The following is an 18,386-nucleotide window of genomic DNA, read 5'->3' as shown; positions in this document are numbered from 1 at the left end:
TTGGATTGTTTGTTTCTTTGGTGTTGAGTTTAAGAAGTTCTTTATAGATCTTGGATACTAGCCCTTTATCTGATATGTCATTTGCAAATATCTTCTCCCATTCTGTAGGTTGTCTTTTAGTTTTGTTGACTGTGTCCTTTGCTGTGCAAAAGCTTCTTATCTTGATGAAGTCCCAATAGTTCATTTTTGCTTTTGTTTCTTTTGCCTTCGTGGATGTATCTTGCAAGAAGTTACTGTGGTTGAGTTCAAAAGGGTGTTGCCTGTGTTCTCCTCTAGGATTTTGATGGAATCTTGTCTCACATTTAGATCTTTCATCCATTTTGAGTTTATCTTTGTTATTCATAGATCTTGTGTTGTTTCCAGAATGTTGCTATTATAAATGATTCTAGAGTAAATGATAGTATAAAACCTTTACATTTGTACTTCTTTTGTAGATCAGTTAATGGATTTTCTTTATTGAGAGATATGACTTCAGTTTTAATGAATTTCACTGGAACATTTGCCCACGAGGTTATAAATTATAGGAGGACTGTTTTTCTCTACTTTAGTAAGCATTGACTAACCAGTCATTAAAATTTTTGTCATTCTGATGAGCAAAATTGGAATATCTTTCATGTTAGTATTTCCTTGACTGCTAATAACATTGAGTTCCTTGTCATATTTCTTGACCAATTGTAATTATTTTGCCTGTTCTTATATATTGTCTATTTTTCTCGTTGATTTTATTTTAATAAGTTACAGATGCTTATTAATATTTGTGGCATTAATAATGAGGATTTTCACAGTGGCCAGTTATGTTGCATTATTTTAAAATGCACGAACTTGTAGCAGCCCTAAAAAAACATTGTGTTATAGATAAATAACAGAATCAATATGTATATACAGTCTGTTGTTTCATATAGATCTTTTTTGTTATGCGCTTTTGTTTTATTGATAGAGATCTTTTAAATTTTTTTATTTCGTTTTTCTTCAAAATCAGTATCCATTGATATAGTTTTTAGTAGGTAGATTGGAGAAGAAATTTTGACACATGGAAAGACTTGTCTTATTAATCTTGCCATGTTTAAGTCCAACTCCAAACATTAATATCATAACATGAACATAATTTTGTTCTTATTCTTCCTAAACAGTAAAACATCTGAAGTTGTCTCATTTACACATTAAATGTTCTCTTCTTAGGGTTGATTGGATTAAAAACCAACAGTATAGTACATCTATACTCCTGTTTCTTACCTTATCCCTGGGCATCTGTAGAGAGCCCAGCTAGTGAAACCTTCAGGGGGTACCCAGGGGCCTGCCAGCCTCAGTGGATATCAGAAGCTACTCTGAGAAAACTTTGACTTCCTGACTTCCAAATTCAGTGACAGGATTGGCATTAAAGCCCTGACTGAACCTTAAAAAAAAAAAAACAACAACAACAAAAACAAAAACCACGGCAGGGCACTTGGGGAGTTAAGCATACAACTCTTAATTTAGGCTCAGGTCATGATCTCAGGGTTGTGAGACTGAGCCCCACATCAGGCTCTGCACTTAGCACAGAGTTGGCTTGAGATTCTTTTTCTCTTCCTCTGCCCCTCTTCCTGCTCACACACTCTTGCGCTCTATACATACATACATACATACATACATACATACATAAACAAACAAATAGATAAAATATTAAAAAAAAAAACCGTGGCATCACTCAATTTTTATTCTTGTTTGGTTTTCTCACCAACCTCTGTATGCCATTAGTTGTGGGCAAGTATTGGTGGAAGATTTTGTTGGTGAAACAAAGAAGAATGCTTTTTTCACAAAGCATAACCATGTTCACTATCTTCAGGCCAGGGTCACTGATGATTCTTGTGGCATTTGTAAGGTCTGCTTCTTCCATTACATTTTACTCTTCCTTTATCTCCTAATGGTTATGAGGAGATTGATCTACATGGCTGTTTTCGGTAACTAGTCTGTACTTCCTTGAAATCATGTTTCCAAAGCTCTTATCCAAGCTTTTGTCTTATTCCATGGTCATTAAATGTACTTCAGATATATCGTGTTTGCTTCCTGTTCCCAGTAGTGCCATAGCAGTAAAGTTGGTTTAATGTCTCCTGGGGTGTGGTGAGAAACTTAATGGTTAATGCGTTGTTCATTCGGCATAGAAATAATGTCAAAAATTATATGCAACACCCACAGTGAGTCTGGATATTAGTCAAATAGAGCAGGAATTATACGCACTCAGAAGTTGTTTGATGTGGTCACAGATGGATGCTCTACTACATTTTTGCCTTTAAAAGAGCATAGTATGATTTACCTCTTCTTATGTCTTTTTGAATAATTGAAAGTCAGCAAAATATATTGATATATGGTATGTCTTTACCTGTAGCTATTGAAAATCTTGGCTCCTTGAGGATTTGCCAAAATGCACTGGACAATCTCAGTTCTTGGAATATTTAAAGGTATAAGAAAGCTCCATAGTGGTTTGAAGGTCTTCAAATTTGGCTCCATGGCAGAATCACCTGCAAAACTTTAAATATATATATATATATATATATATATACACACACACACACACACACTCTCTCTCTCTCTCTCTCTCTCTCTCTTTTCTCATCTCCTAGAATTGGAATCAGATTTTTAAAAAAGATTTTATTTATTATTTTATGAGAGACACACAGAGAGAGGTAGAGACATGGGCAGGGGATGGGTGGGTGGGTACAATAGGGAAGAGCATGAGAGACAGAGTCTGGCCTGTGGTGCTTCTAGAAACAGGTGTCAGACCCAGATCTGAAGGTAGAAAATTGTAAGAGACTTTTGTGGAGAATCTGACCAGTCCAGAAGAATAGACCTGAAGAATCCAGGTTAATCTATAGTGAAGACCCTCCTTTGACAAATAAGTAACTTGGAAGTAGCAAAGTTGTTCATTAATTAGAGAAAGGTAAGAAAGAAGACTCTAAAAAAGTTATCAATATTCTCGAAGAGATATAAGAATAATAGTGTATCTATAAAACAAGAATGATAGGCTGCTTTTAAGAAGAGGAACTTAGTGAACAGAAAGTTGCTTTAGAAATTAAAAATATGATGACAAAAAATAACAAAAAAGGGTGAACGATAAAGTTGAAGAAGTATGCCAGAAAATATGGCATTAAAACACAAATCTAATAAATGAAAAAAAGAAAGTATCAAAAAAAAATAAGAGGTCCAGTGTGGGTTATCCAATATCTGAATAATTGGAGAAAATAGACAGGAGGGAATCGTGTAAAGTAATAATCATTAAGCTACACTATTTCCAGCTGTGAAAGATGTGAATTTCAAGATGAAGAGGGTCCATTAAATGCCCATAACATTTAATGAAAATAGACTGACAATAAGATTCCTTATTGCAAAATTTCAGAACACTGGTTTCAAAGAAAAATCCTACAAAAGGTAACAGCTTTACTGTGATGGACCAAGGATCACAGCAGCATTAGACTTTTCAGTAGCAACACTGAAAGGGAAACAGGAATGGGGCAGTGGCTTAATGATTCAGACTTAAAACTATTCTTTTGGGGCACCTGGCTGGCTCATTTGTAGAGCATTTGATTCTTGACCTCAGGATAATGAGTTCAAGCCCCATGATGGATGTAGACCTTACTTAAAAACAACAACAACAACGACTATTCTCTCAACCCTAGTGTTCTGTACAAACTGTCAAGTAAGCATGAGGGTAAAATAATTATTTTTAGATGTTGAAGGAGTTGAAAATTATGCCCACCCTGGCATCCTTTCTCGAGAAGCTACTTGAGGATGTACTCCACTAGAATTCAGGGTATAAACCAAGGTAGAGAAGACAAAACCAGTAACAGAGGCTACCACAGGAGAGTGACGCAAGAGATTTTCAGAACCATGTTGAAAAGAATCCCAGGGTGACAGTTACGCATCAAATTGAGAGAGAATCCATTGGTTCGATTGGAGCAGATCAAAAGTTTCTAGGAGAGATTTTGAAGAAGAGGAAATTGTAGGTAGAATACCTAACATATTTGAGCAGATTTCCAAGATGGGAAATGCGTTTGGCACTGAATTAACAGTAACCACAAAGAAAATGAAATGAAGGAAAACAAGCCAATAAACCAAAGAACTAGATCATCACTAACACCAGGAAAAACAAATCCTTGTGTAGGGCAGAAGAAAAGTATTCATAGTAAACTTGATGGTTCAAATATAAGTAACATTTACACAATGGCAATAATTTAAATATTAATTATTGGTATAATTAAAAAAGAAAAACACCTTTTTAAGTGAATCTATTGTAACCAAGCAAGCCCCTTCCAGGATTAGCATCCTCAAAAGGGCTTTTTGACTCTTTGTCGAATATTCTTTTCCCTACGCTGCATGATTAATACATTAAATTACTGTAATTAGCTTTTTATTTGACTTTATATGCACTCAGTCACATAGGTTTGTCATCATTTCATATTGAAGATAATACTTAAACCTTCTCTGAGGGTGTGGGAAGTTAAAAAATAGAATGCAGCTTGTTAATGCCTGTGTTTTGGCATCTGAATTGCAGTGCATGGAAGCAGACGGCCCTTATTACCATGTTGGTTTCCATGGGAGGCCACTCACCTAATTATGTGCTAGCTTTTCTTCACCTGCTTAGACACAATGCACTCCTCCAGGGTTACATTTAGGATCTGCACCGCAGGTGATATTATTCTCAAAGAAGTCTGACTATGACATAATGACAGATGTCCCATGAGTATTTCTGTTTGATGTATTACCTTTTTTTTCATGTGATATTTATTGTCACCTAAATCTATGAATGCAAAATGAAGAACATAAGAGTAATATTTACTAAGTTAACAGCTGTTCATAATGCTGAGCTAGAAGTTAATTAAAAAAAAAAGTTGAGCTAAAATAAGACCTTGTAATCGTTCTCTGTAAATCTAAGGAGGTGTGAAAACCAGGCAAGATAACCTTTTATGTTTAAAAGAGCATGTTCTTTAATAATTCCGAAGTGCTGTGTTTGCCTAAATAGCTCCTAGATCATTAAATGATTGCAATGCCATAAATACTGAATATTCATGATGGAAAGAAGGAAAATACAGTGATCAAATCCTTTTGCTTCTAAATCTGGCAATTTGGACTTTTAGTTAAGTTATTGGGCAGCATGACAATATATGTGAAACATTTATCTTGGTTCTAAAAATGTACATATTTTTGGTTAGACTTCATATATCATTGTTTATGGTAATAATGTGGGATGTCATGTACCTAAGAATTGAGATTATTCTTTAGTGTGAACCAGATAAAATTTTCAAGCATTACAAAGATGATGTGTCATTGAAAAACAGAGGGGCAAAAAACCCCCACCTGGAATGGTACATAACTTGTGATTTCATAACAAAGCATGAGATATTCTCAGTGATTTTGTACTAATCCTCAGCAAAACATCTGTTAAAGTTTTATCTTGCTTGATGCATATTCCTTGTAAATACTGGAATAAACTCATAACAAAAATTGTCAATGTTAACTAAATTTCTAGAATTACTGTGCTATTTTGCCCACAAAATGTGTCTATCCTCAATATGACATTGTGAAATAAATATTCACTATTAACTAATGGTTTGTTTCTTAGCATAGTATCAATTTTAGACAAATGGGTAATTTTAGCAGTTAATTACTTAGAGGGCAATTTAAAATCTAAATCAAAAGCCTGAGGACATTGTCCTTGTTATAAATATTTATGATGATTAAAGGTATAGCAACCAATTGCTAGGACATAATTGGTATGTCAGAAACTGGTTAGAATTTTTGGGGGAAGGTAGTTTATTTTTTCCCCCTTTTAAGCCATTCACTATGAATTTTATTAGGTTTTGGCTGTCTTGGTTGAGTTGAGTGCAGAACTTGTATTCAATTTATAATTCTCAGTGATTTACATATCGATCATTGAGGTAAAGAAAATGACCAGGACAGTCTAAATTTTATCCTTCTTTCAGTGTTTTATGTATTCTTTAAAAATTGATAATCATGAGAGACTTAAAATTAAGGTTCATGAAAAAAAGATTAATTGATGCTGTCTCCAGCTGATATCTAGAAATGTAAATGCATGAATCTTATTACCATGATGACATTGAATCTTCCTGTGTTTTTCTGTAATGTACCTTCATTTCCATGTTATCTTAATGGTTTTTCTACAAGATTCCTTGTAAAAATGCACTTGCACTTTTTAAACTGAATTGCTGTGGGATAACCCAAAATAATCAAAATAATTATGAATACTGTGCCTTATTCTCTGAAATATCTGAAATCCTACTAGCCTAAAGCTGAGTTTTATTTTTTTTATTTCAACATCTATATTAATTAAAAAGATATGAGGATTATTATGCTTGAAAAATTGCTATTTTTGTTTCATAGTCCAGGGGACAAGCAGGTGTATAACAGACAGAATAATGTTATGCCAAATTAAGATTGTCTTATACAGATGGCACTGAGAATGGATTCTTAAATGAGGCTTTCTAATGTTCAAATAGAAAATCAGATAACACCTGATTTTCTCCATATTCTGCATTAGAACTCTCATTTAGCTGGTAATGATTTCTTACTATGCATTATTGTGAATATATAACGCCTTTTCTCATTCTGTATTTTGGGAAATATGATTATTTCATGAAGCTATTAAAGAGTGCTTTAGCCTCAGCACCTGTCCAGGTTTCTTTTGAACATTTTTATTATAACAAAATAATCTTGCATATCTAGAAAGTGAAAAATTAACAATAAAAGAAACAATAAAAGAAGTAAATAAAAGAAAGTAAAACTCTATGTGCTGATTCATGTTGTGCTGGACATTCAGGAGTCTCCGTAGTGAATTTCTAATGTGGGCCGCTTGCTCAGATCATGCCTTTTGTATCTTTGGCATCATCTGTCGATCTGCTTATAACAATCTGGAACAGACAAAGGAATCAAGGCAGCTAATTAAACGGCAGTCTTTCTAAGAAGTGCTTTAAAACCTAATTGAAAAGAAATCACCCCAAAGATTGGTGAAATATGATCATTGGAAGTATGCCATATGATATTTTGTAAGATGGAAGATAATTGTAAGATGAAATCACCCAGCTTGGGGAGTGCTTCGTGGGAGTACATCCTCCTGGGTTTTAAGCTTCAAGACATTCACCTTGCGTCTCTCCCGTTGAAGAAGGATCCTGCACTTGACCCCTTTGTTTGCATGTTTTCCGAGACAAACATGATGACCCAGGAGGGAAATTAGCCTGAGTAATAGAGTTATGTACACATTGCCAAAGATTTTTCTGATTTTTTTGGACAGTACAACCTTCATGTGACTAGTCAGTGCATCTTTCATAGATATTTTATCATTAATGTATCCATTCCTATTATTTGAGACCTCTCTGGGAGGATATAGAGAGGCTGATCATTGTATCCAAATGCATTCCATTTGAAATTTATTTTTCTGTGTAATAGCTTATGTATGTGAGCTTTCTCTAAGAGCTTTACACTCGAGATTTATCACCTTTGTCAGTTTTTCAGTCTGCATCTCTCTCTCATTTTTTTATTGTAATTTTATTGTGTTTTTATCTGGAAACCTGTACCTCTCACTCTTCACGTATTTTGCCCATCTCCCTACTCCCCTTCCCTCTGGCAACCACCAATTTCCTGTTTGTGGGTCGGTTTCTGGTTTTTGTTTGCTTGTTTATTTTGTTTAGATTTCCACGTATAAGTGAAATTCAATGGTATTTGCCTTTCTCTGACTGACTTATTTCACATAGCATAATACCCTCTAGGTCCATCCATGTTTTCACCAGTGTCAAAATCTTATTTTTTTTGTGGTTGAGTAATACTCCAGTGTGTGTGTGTGTGTGTGTGTGTGTGTGTATACCATTTCTTCTTTACCTGCTATCAGTGGTCACTTGGGTAGCTTCCATATCCTGGCTATTATATGTAATGCTGCAGTAAACATAAGGATTCATATATCTTTTTGAATTATTATTTTCATTTTCTTTGGGTTAGTACCCAGTAGTGGAATTATTGGATAACATGACAGTTGCATTGTTAGATTTCTTGAGGACTCTCCATACTTTTTCCATGGTGGTTCCATCAATTTGCATTCCTACCATCAGTGCACGTGGGTTTCTTTTTCTCCAACACTTCTTATATCTTGTCTTTTTGATTCTAGCCATTCTGATGGGCATGAGGTGATATTTCATTGTGGTTTTGATTTGCATTTCAGTTATAATGAGTGATGTAGAACATCTCCTCATGTGTTTGTTCAACATTTGGATGTCGTCTTTTGAAAAATGTCTATTCAACTCTGCCCATTTTTTAATTGGATTGATTGAGGGGGATTCATGTTGTATAAATTCTTTATATATTTTGAATATTAACCCTTAATCAGATATATTATTTGCAAATATGAGCTTTCATTTCAGTAGGTTGTCTTTTTGTTTTGTTGATGCTTTTCTTTGCTGTGCAGAAGCTTTTTATTTTGGCATAGTCCCAATAGTTTATTTTTGCTTTTGTTTCCCTTGCCTGAGGAGACATATCTAGAAAAATATTTCTGTAGCCAATGTCAAAGAAATTACTGCTTTCGTTCTCTTCTAGGAATTTTATGGTTTCAGGTCTCACATTTAGGCCTTTAATCCACTTTGAGGTGTAAGGAAGTAGTCCAGCTTCATTCTTTTGCAAATAGCTGTCCAGTTTTTCAAGCACCATTTATTGAAGACACTGTCTTTTATCCACTGTATATACTTGCCTCTTTTTGTCATAGATTAATTGACCATGTAAGCATAGGTTTATTTCTGGGCTCTCTTTCCTTTTTAAAAAAGTTGTATTAGTCTTATCAGTTGATACTAGACACTTCATATTGATTAGTGTTTTAGATGTTACTTAAAGCAGTAAAACTGGGACGCCAGGGTGGCTCAGCAGGGTGTTGAGCATCTGCCTTCGGCTCAGGTTGTGATCCTGGGATCGAGTCCCATATCAGGCTCCCTGTGTGGATCTCTGTTACTTCTTCTTCCTCTGTCTCTGCCTCTCTGTGTGTGTGTCTCATGAATTAAAAAAAATAAAATCTTTTTTAAAAAGGTCGGTAAAACCATCTTAAACTTCATTTATTACCTTCCATTGTGTGTAAAAAAAGAATGACCCTTTAGTTAGAGGAAAGTAGCATACATTTCACAAATTTTAGGCTTTTGACCAACTTTATTAAAGGGAAAGTTCTCATCTCAGCCTTACCAACTTGCTTCATCATATACACAAACCATAATAACTTGGAAACCTACTTACTGTATTAGAGCTTCTTTCAAGGAATTTGACAAAACAAAGATCTTTCAAACCTCATTTGACTCCTTCTAAGTATCCCAGCTCTGGTTCCCGTGGTTTCAATCTACGTGTTCCAGGTGGATGTCTCTGTGCCTCGAACAACACCTTGCTTGATATCTGCCCCTGGGTGGAGGACAGAAGAGAATAGGAGGCCAGCTTCCCTGGTATACTCAAAGATCACAGAACGTGTGCTCAGTCTTTCCCTACAGGAGCTTGCCCAAACACCCAAAATTCTCATTGTTGGAGTTATTCCTCTCCAGTAAATTATCATCTTTAGGAATAAGATATTAAGGGTAAATATCTTAGGGAATATAATTTCAATAACTGTTTCATTATAAATGATAAAGTGTTCTATATCTCAGGACCTTGAGGGAGTGAAACAAAGAAGAGGAAAAGTGAACTGAAGATCTCAAAAAGGATACAAAGCAGCAAGATAAATTAGTCCTGGGACTCAGTTTCCAGGAACTACACCTCTCTGTAGTACATGGCAAAAGACTGTACGTCTACAGCCTGATGGCTGGGCATGGATATTTGTATTTTACACTGTCCCAGTAGCACACATCACATTGTCAAGAGTGTCCACAGTGACACATAATATTGAATATCTGGGTTTTTTTTAAATTTTTATTTATTTATGATAGTCACACACAGAGAGAGAGAGAGAGGGACAGAGACATAGGCAGAGGGAGAATCAGGCTCCATGCACCAGGAGCCCGACGTGGGATTCGATCCCGGGTCTCCAGGATCGCACCCTGGGCCAAGGCAGGCGCCAAACCGCTGCGCCACCCAGGGATCCTGAATATCTGGGGTTTTATTTTTGTCTCCCTTACATCTCTGTATAGTATTCTAAGAATTCTTTTCGAAAAATTTAACACATGATACTGCAATGGTGTTTTGTAATATAGATACTATTTAAGATGAATTTTGTACACTGTATTTGAAATTAGGATTCGGTATTTGCATTAGATATTTACACATTTGAGACTCGCCTAAATGGAATGAATCATGATGAATCCTACTGTGGTCTTTAAAAATTAAAGATGACCTAATATTGTAATGAAACCATTATCTGCTGTATATTGTAAAATATTTTGACATTAATCAAATATTTTGTGATCTCAAAGTTTCTAATCATTTTCCATCTCTAGAAAGTTTGATATCTGGGTAATTTCATGCTTGTGTAGCCTTTGGGTTTTTTGAACAATACAGTGTTAAATGTGGGCCATGTTGTTTGAAGTAGTTATTACCCATGTATAGTTTTGGTTTATTTGCCATTGTCATATTTTCCAGCCTTAGATTCACACCATGTATAGCTACTTTAATCAAATAGTACACATACTTTAAAAAAAAAAATCAAACAGTACACAAGCAGTACTCTTAATTGTGGGTGTCAGAGCAAGACAAAAATGGGTTCAAATATTAGTATTACATCTTACTTGTTATGTAGCCCTTTGGTCGATTCATTTAATTTTTCTGAGCCTTTGTTTCTTAATCTGTGAAATCAGGATAATAACATTTATCTGGTAGAGGTGTTGGGAGGATTAAATTATCTGAACGAATATAAAACCCTTAGCACAATGTCATCATAAGCACTTAGTAAATGGCAGTTATTATACTTCTTTTATTTGCAGAGTCCCTTCCATTTCTGTTATTCAAAAAATTATGAAATGATATAACATTACAATATGAATGAGTATTAAAGTCATTATCTAAGACTCAATCAGTCATTTTCAAGATGAGAAATTTAAGATCCGAAGATGTTAAACTTGGTTCTCAGGTGGCAAAAAAGTACATTAAGTGTCTTTGTAAGAATTGGTTATATACCGTAAGATATAGTGTCATTGCTAATACTTCTAATAAGCCTCCTATCAGCCCCAAAAGACTCTAGTTATTCCTTAAAGAAAATTGACCCATGAAAATCTGTATGATGTTCCGTGTGCTTAGTCTCATATTAAGTGGAACCACATATGTTAAATAATGCATGCATTTCAGACCATTCATAGATCCTAATGACTGTAAACGTTGAGGTAAAGAATATCTGATCACACCTATAGACTTAGGAAGAGAAGGGAATTAAATCTTGTTGCTTACTGCAAATGCCAATAATTCTTCTGAGTAATAAAACACACTGAGTCCAAAAATGTGTGCCTTTTACCAACTTAAAAAGTTTTGATGAAAGGCCTTACCTTGATTTTTTTTTAAACCTACTTAAAATCTAAAAAGTTTCATTAGGGAATAGATGAAGTATTAAAGGCTATCCCCAAGAAGTATATACCATGGCACTGAGAATATGAGCAATTTCCTTCCAGGGATGACAAGACAACTGGGCTATAGATAGATCTGCTGCTGGCAAAAATGTCCCTGTTCATCAGATCATTGCTATTTAAGGCATTTTCCCATTGGGGTTTGTACTGCAGAAAGTAAACATATTCAAAATAGAGTATAAATCCTCAGTGATTATATTGAAGAATTTGGAGGAATCTTCTTTTATAAAGTTGAAGAGAATATCCTGAGGTGACACTGTATTTGTAGGAAGACCTTATCTCTACCTAATAGGAAGATGGGAAGAGAGTTTCACATCTGTTGTTAATACTTACCAGCTTTAGTACCTAGAGCCATGTTCTTAACTTCTGAGAGGATTTTAAATAGCAAAAACAAATGCAGGAATCATATACTCATTACATAAGATGCTAATTGAAACTTTCACAAACTTGGATTCAATTACTAAAAGCACTTTCATTATATTGGGTATATATCTCTATTGATCCATGCATTTATCATCAACCTCACTTAAAGTGATGGGGTATAATGGGAAGTTCACAAGTGCTGTGTGATGAGTGGATGACTTTGAGTAAGTTTCTTGTGCCTTTAGAGGTTAGTTTTCTTATTTAAAAGAAAAGAAAAAAATACAGGATGATTGATGGAAAGGATTTAATGATACACGTAAGAGTACTCGGAACAACTTTTCAACTAGAGTAAGTCTTCCATTAGTATCAGTCTTTTCAGTCTCTGAGATTCCATCGGTGTTTACAATTTGTATTAGCAAATACCAAAGATGATTTTTACTCTTTTCTCTGCATGTGGCCTCTCTTTGGTGATCCTTCTTGTTCTCATAGTGTCTTCTGGTTTTCAAAAGATCCAGTTTAGGGACGCTTGGGTGGTTCAGTTGGTGAGCATCTGCCTTCAGCTCAGGGCATTATCCCAGGGTCTGGGATGGAGTCCCACATCGGGCTCCCTGTGGGGATCCTGCTTCTCCCTTAGCCTAATATCTCTGCCTCTCTCTATATGTCTCTCATGAATACAAATAAATAAATTAATTAAATAATAAATAAATTAATAGAATAGAATAGATAAATAAATTTAAAAAATAAGAGCCAGTGTAGCATGAATTTAAATAATTTTTTGAAAAAGATCAAGTGTAGCTTGTTGTGTGGTGATTTATATAGCCAAATGAAATGGCTTTCTCAAAACTTGATATGAAAGTTAGGTATTTGCCTGCTTGTTTGACAGAAGAGAGTCCCAAGACATGAGTTCTCAAGACATTTCCAAAGACTATTCCATTCTATTTAACTGAGCATGACCACCGCTTCTTCACAGTCTTCCCTCAGCTAGCAGCGCATATTCTTTTAAGCACAGCAAAATATTATTTCTAAAACACCAGCTTTTCTACTGTGTTTAGTGAAGTGTACCGTTGTCCCCCTGCTACCATTACTTTTATGATGGTGACTTGGTAGGGTTATAGTTTCATATACTGTCTTTTCGTTTATTTGGGATTATCTTCTTAATTTATCTAGTGACCTACTTGCCTGGTTGCTTTGATATTTTCCCTCAGAGGGAGAGGGAAAGAGGTCTGTCATCTAACACATCATTTCAACTTATGCATCTAGTGACTGCTCAATTTAGTTTCCTATTAAAATTTTATGTGTGATGAATTCTGTGTTCAGAGGGACAAGATTCCTGTGATTTATCCCTTCCACAGGCTGCTCTTTATATTATGGAAGGATCAACTCTACATTTTTTTTTTTTTTTTGAAATTTTAGTTAGACCCTCCCTCCTCTGTGTCTTCAGTACACTGAGTTTGTGTTGCTGTTACAGTGCAGACTTCTTGAAGTGGTAGCCATCCGTTGTGTGTCTCCCATTCCCAATGAACTGTGAGTTTCTGGAATCCAAGGACTACATATAACCTCGTATTCATCTTTGTAACCCTCTTGCATGACAGCACCTGGCATGGCATATGGTTGGCACTTAATAAATCCTGAATGAATTCATTCTATGGAGATTTGTTCTGACTTAACTTTGTGTATTGCTTGAAGAGCTAAAATTTGTTTGGGCTATAACCATGTTTGGGGCTGTATTTGTCATGTCTGGGCTTCATTTGTCATGTATACAATTGTAATCGGAGTGTGTACTCCCATCCTTCCCTGACACCAATATTCTTAATCTCCTTTAATATGATATCCAATTTGAATAGCTTTTGTATTAGCAGGAGGATTATATATTTTCACTAATTAGTAAAGATATTAAAAAAAGAGCCTTTTAGGAATGCCTGATTTACCCACTTCTACCCTGGTGCTTAGAAAATCCCATTGCATTGTTTCCTATGTGTTATTTTTGTATCTGCTTCATCCAAATGTCTCAAAGTTCAGTTCAGTATTCACAGTACTGATATAGGAATATAAGCTGTGTACCCAGGTTAGGAAGATAGTTAAGGCACACAATCTGTGAGGGCCAGGATGATAGCATATGTGGTAGACATGTACAGAGGCTGCCCTGGGTGCACAGAGGGGGAGCACCGACGCACGCCCTGTAGAGGGAGTGAAGGCTGAGGAGGTGGTCACAGTAGTAGGCTCCAGGGAAGAACAGTTCTTGAGATGAGACCTGGAGAATCACACAGGCAATGGGGAGAGGGGGCTTCTTTTTCAGAAAAGAGGCAAAAATAAAGGTAAAGGCGTGAAGAGCGCTGTGCTTGGTGTGTGGGGGTGGGTGAGATTACTTGAAGTCAGGGAGCGTAGGATGATGAAGTCTGAGCACCCAGCTGGCAGCAGGGCTCACTTAGTAGCCATGAAGGCTTTGGTATTATCTGCCTAGCCTTGATCCTGTATTGGAGGAAGCAGCTTCTATGTCCACATCTTGTCTACTTGTGTTGATGTCTGGCCAAGATTCCTATAGTGAAGTGGTTAAGACCATGAACTTTGGAATCAAACTGCCGGGGTTTGAGTCCTGGTTCTGCCACTTAATTGCTGTACAACTTTGAGAAGTTGTGGTTAGTTCCCCCATCACGAACACAGAGATCACAGTAGTACCTCTTTCACTAATGCTGTTACAGAGATTAAATGAGGTTGTATTCTGTGATACATCCACAGAACAGCAATTGGCCTTTGGTGTGTATTAAACTAAAATTCATGGCCACAGTTAAATAGACAGTCACATTCTGATAAGTCTCCGACTTCTGTACTTTTCAGAAGGCTAAAACTTTCTTTCCACAATCCATTTTTTTAAAATCAAGGTGGTTATGTGGTCTACTCTTGCCTTCTGTTTTTAAGCTTTTGAAGGCACATGGTAGCTTTATTTGCTCACCTCCTCCCTTCTATACTGAAGGAATATGGATTTTCTTAGAAATTGTAAGCTTTAGTCTTTGGGGTGGGGGGGGTATTAGGAGGAAAGAATGAAGCTGGAAGCTGCTGGTGATGGTGTTAAGTCTCTCCATCTGCTACACAGGAAGGATTGAGAGGAGGAGTCTAGAGAGACATTTGCTTCCTGAGGTTCTTGAGCCACTCATTTAATCTAGGCTAACACAGAACAAACAGGCTTTTCCTTTGTGATGCTTAGATTCTGAAATAATGATTGTAGGTTTTTGCTGCTCCATGGCATGTCATCACATACAAAGATTCTGAAATGCATTTGTCTTCCTGTGATTTCAAGGTATCTACCCTGTAAAAAGTTTACTTGACTTTTGTAGCTGCACCTGCCCCACTCTCCACTCCTGTTAGTTGGAAATTTTCCAGAGATGCTAGCTTCCAGGGCCCTTGAGGAGTTTGCCAATTTCTTCCATTTAAATATTCTGGAATCCTTATATCATCCGTCTTGGACAACTAACTCATTTCACATTTCCCTGAAACTGCTTTTTGTCACTAGCTAATTATGTAGACTCGAATACCGAAGGCACTTAAAACATTTGTTTTTATTTTTGTTTTAAAAGATTGATTTCTAAAAACTAGAAATTATTAGGATTATTTTGTGAAGTGAAATGTTTTGAAGTATTTCCTTTTTCAGGGAGCCTGGGTGGCTCAGTCTGTTAAGTGTACAATTCTTGATCTCAGCTCAAGTCTCCTTCTCAGGGTCATGAGTTCAAGCCCCACATTGGGCTCCCTGATGGGCATGGAGCCTGCAATAAATAAATTAAATTAAAATAAAATAAAATAAAATAAAATAAAATAAAATAAAATATTTCCTTTTTCATAAACAGAATATTGGAAACCCTTGAAAATCACATTATATTATTATCAAAAAATATTGGATATAATCCAATATGAAACTAAACATAGAAAACCATCAATCATTTCCTAAAATTATTTCTTCGAAAATATTGCTCTTCAATTCTTGGTTGCTCTGTTTTTGGTTTCCTTTCAGATGGGTCTGCTCTGTAATCAGTAAAGGTGCGTGTCTGTCTTTAGGCGACAGCCTAATCTCTGTGGCCATATGTGCAAAAGCATTATAATTACAATGTAGTATTAATTGGGCCATGTGACTGTTTTGTTTTAATTATTGAAATCATCTTATCTTTCCATTCCTTAAATCATGTTAATGGGTGAATCATTGGGTAACATGTTTATGTCATTTCTATGGAATTGAATATGTGCACATTTACATAAACTTGGCAAAAAAATTCTGCTTTATTTGATAAAGTTATGGATAGATTTTTTTCCCTCTGTCTCCAGCATCAATGTAAGCCTGAGGAAATCAGGTATTAAAATGAATTGATTCTTTACATTTTGCCTAATTTATAGAATGCAGATTGGATTATAGATTTCTGGCTGAGGAGGGCACTCTGGGTTGACATAATAAGTTGGTAGAAAATTCCAGATTTACTTGTTACTAAACTAGGGATTTCCATACCTTTATGTATGTTCTCTTTAAGCAATTTGGGTAGGAAATTTAGTGATGGGTACCCATTTTTGCTAAATACAAGTACTAGGCAGATTGTATATAGAAACTGGCATTTATCTGTGTTCAGATTTTAACTCTTGTCTCCCTATTTTTTCAGTTGTTTTTATTTCAGTTGCTGCGAGGGCTGTCTTACATCCACCAGCGTTATATTTTGCACAGAGACCTGAAACCACAGAACCTTCTGATCAGTGACACGGGGGAGTTAAAGCTGGCAGATTTCGGTAGGAAAGCAGTTAATTACCAGTCTATTTTGTCACACTGTGAGAATGCCAGGCAGATGGTGGCATTGCATTTGTTTAGGTGTGCTTCTGTCATTATAGATCATGGTAAAAATTTTTTGAGGATTGAAGGAATTTTTTTTTAGTGATCAACATCATGCTTCATGGATTTTTTAAAAATTGACGCTGCTCTTTAGAGTCTTGAATAATCATAAGCATAAATCAGATCTCATATATTTCTAAAGGAAAAGTCAGTCAAATTTTTAGCATAAAATATATTGAAAGAAACCTAATTTTGTTCACCTTTTATCATGCAAATGTCAAATATTTTCAAAAAATAGGAGGAGAGTGTAAGGAAAACTCATTCCCCATCACCTGCTTCAACAATAATCAATCTATTGTCAGACTTAAAGAAACCTTAATTTAAGCCTCTGGACTTTAGGAGGGATCACAAAATGTATTCAATACATATATTCAATAATACATATTGCCCTACCATTTTAATAATTTAAAAATCTAGGGCCAGTGTTATGTTTTTCAGAAATGACTGTTTCAGGAATTCTCAATAACTTTACAGAAGTAGACACTGATTCTGACTGAAAAGTTGTAATTTTCAGTTATAAGTCATCCATCCCTTAAAGTTTTCAGGTTGGCCTCTTCCAGCTTTGAAGCTTTCCTCCAGACTCTGTTGAGTACACAGATGGGGGCAAAATTGTATCATCCCTGCTAGCTCTCCTCCCTTCATCAAGTGTGACATCCCTGCATTGCCTGGGCTATGTCACAGCAGAGAGGGTGCCGAGTTGATTCCCAGCACCAAGGGATGCTGATGGCAGCATGATATGTTGACATTGCATTGCCTCAATTATTTTTGAATACATATTCTGATTAGAAATTTGTTCCATTAAGAATGGAATGGAAATATTACCCTTGGGACATAAACATGCCTGAGGTTGAGATACAGGTTTTTCCTGAAATATGATTATCTTTTCCCACCCCACCTTCCAATAAATAAAAGAGCAAGAAATGTTTATTTCTTATTTCAAGGTTAGTGAACTGTTCAGTACCTTTGGAATGAATATACTCTGTTGGGTTTTATATATTCTTTCCTCCTAAAATTGAAATAGAACAAAAGTTAGCATAACGAATATATATTGCAAAAGTGTCATTTCTTCTCATCTAGTTGGCAGAAATGATGAAACTCTGTGTATGTATGTGTGTGGTTTATTGCAGATTTTAGCATCAAAATAATACTAGGTGCCAGACATAAAATCTTTCAATTACAGAGTAGAAAATAATGGAAGAGTAGGTGGGTGGAGGAGAGATTTATAGTTCTTCAAATTTAGGGTTATTGGATTTGCTGTGAGCATATTTTGTAGTTTGTCAATATCAGTAAATTAATAAGGTTTTATAGTGGTTTTCTTCTGGTGTATTAATATATTATAAGGTATATGTTGGAGTAAGTAGTTGCATTGAACATATAATTCTATTGAACATGGTTTTCTTGTATATTTATAAAATATATTTTACAAAGTTGATTTTGTTTATGTATCCAAGGGTATAATGTGATTATATATAAATGATTACTGGGGATTGTTTTTTAATTTTATGGCAACATCTTTATTATAATTGTCAGGTAAATTCATCCTAAAAGATTCATTTGGATCTTTAAAACAGATATGTTATAATTTTAGGTTCAGAAATAAATTGAAATTC

The 18,386-nt window shown here is 35.4% G+C and overlaps 1 protein-coding gene across 9 annotated transcripts in view; it reads left to right on the top strand.

Annotated features, from left to right (window-relative positions):
* Nucleotides 1-18,386, top strand: part of CDK14 (cyclin dependent kinase 14) — a 721,193-nt gene that overhangs the window by 437,607 nt on the left and 265,200 nt on the right. For all 9 annotated transcript variants that reach the window (XM_072784251.1, XM_072784250.1, XM_072784245.1 and 6 more), the window contains one exon: nt 16,553-16,676. In XM_072784251.1, coding sequence (XP_072640352.1) covers nt 16,553-16,676 — 124 coding nt within the window. The remainder of the gene's footprint in view (nt 1-16,552; nt 16,677-18,386) is intronic.

The sequence above is a fragment of the Canis lupus genome, chromosome 18 (assembly GCF_048164855.1).
Source record: "Canis lupus baileyi chromosome 18, mCanLup2.hap1, whole genome shotgun sequence".
Classification (NCBI taxonomy): Eukaryota; Metazoa; Chordata; class Mammalia; order Carnivora; family Canidae; genus Canis; species Canis lupus.
The sequence above is the reverse complement of the archived record's forward strand: the minus strand, read 5'-3'. Positions and strand labels throughout refer to the sequence as shown.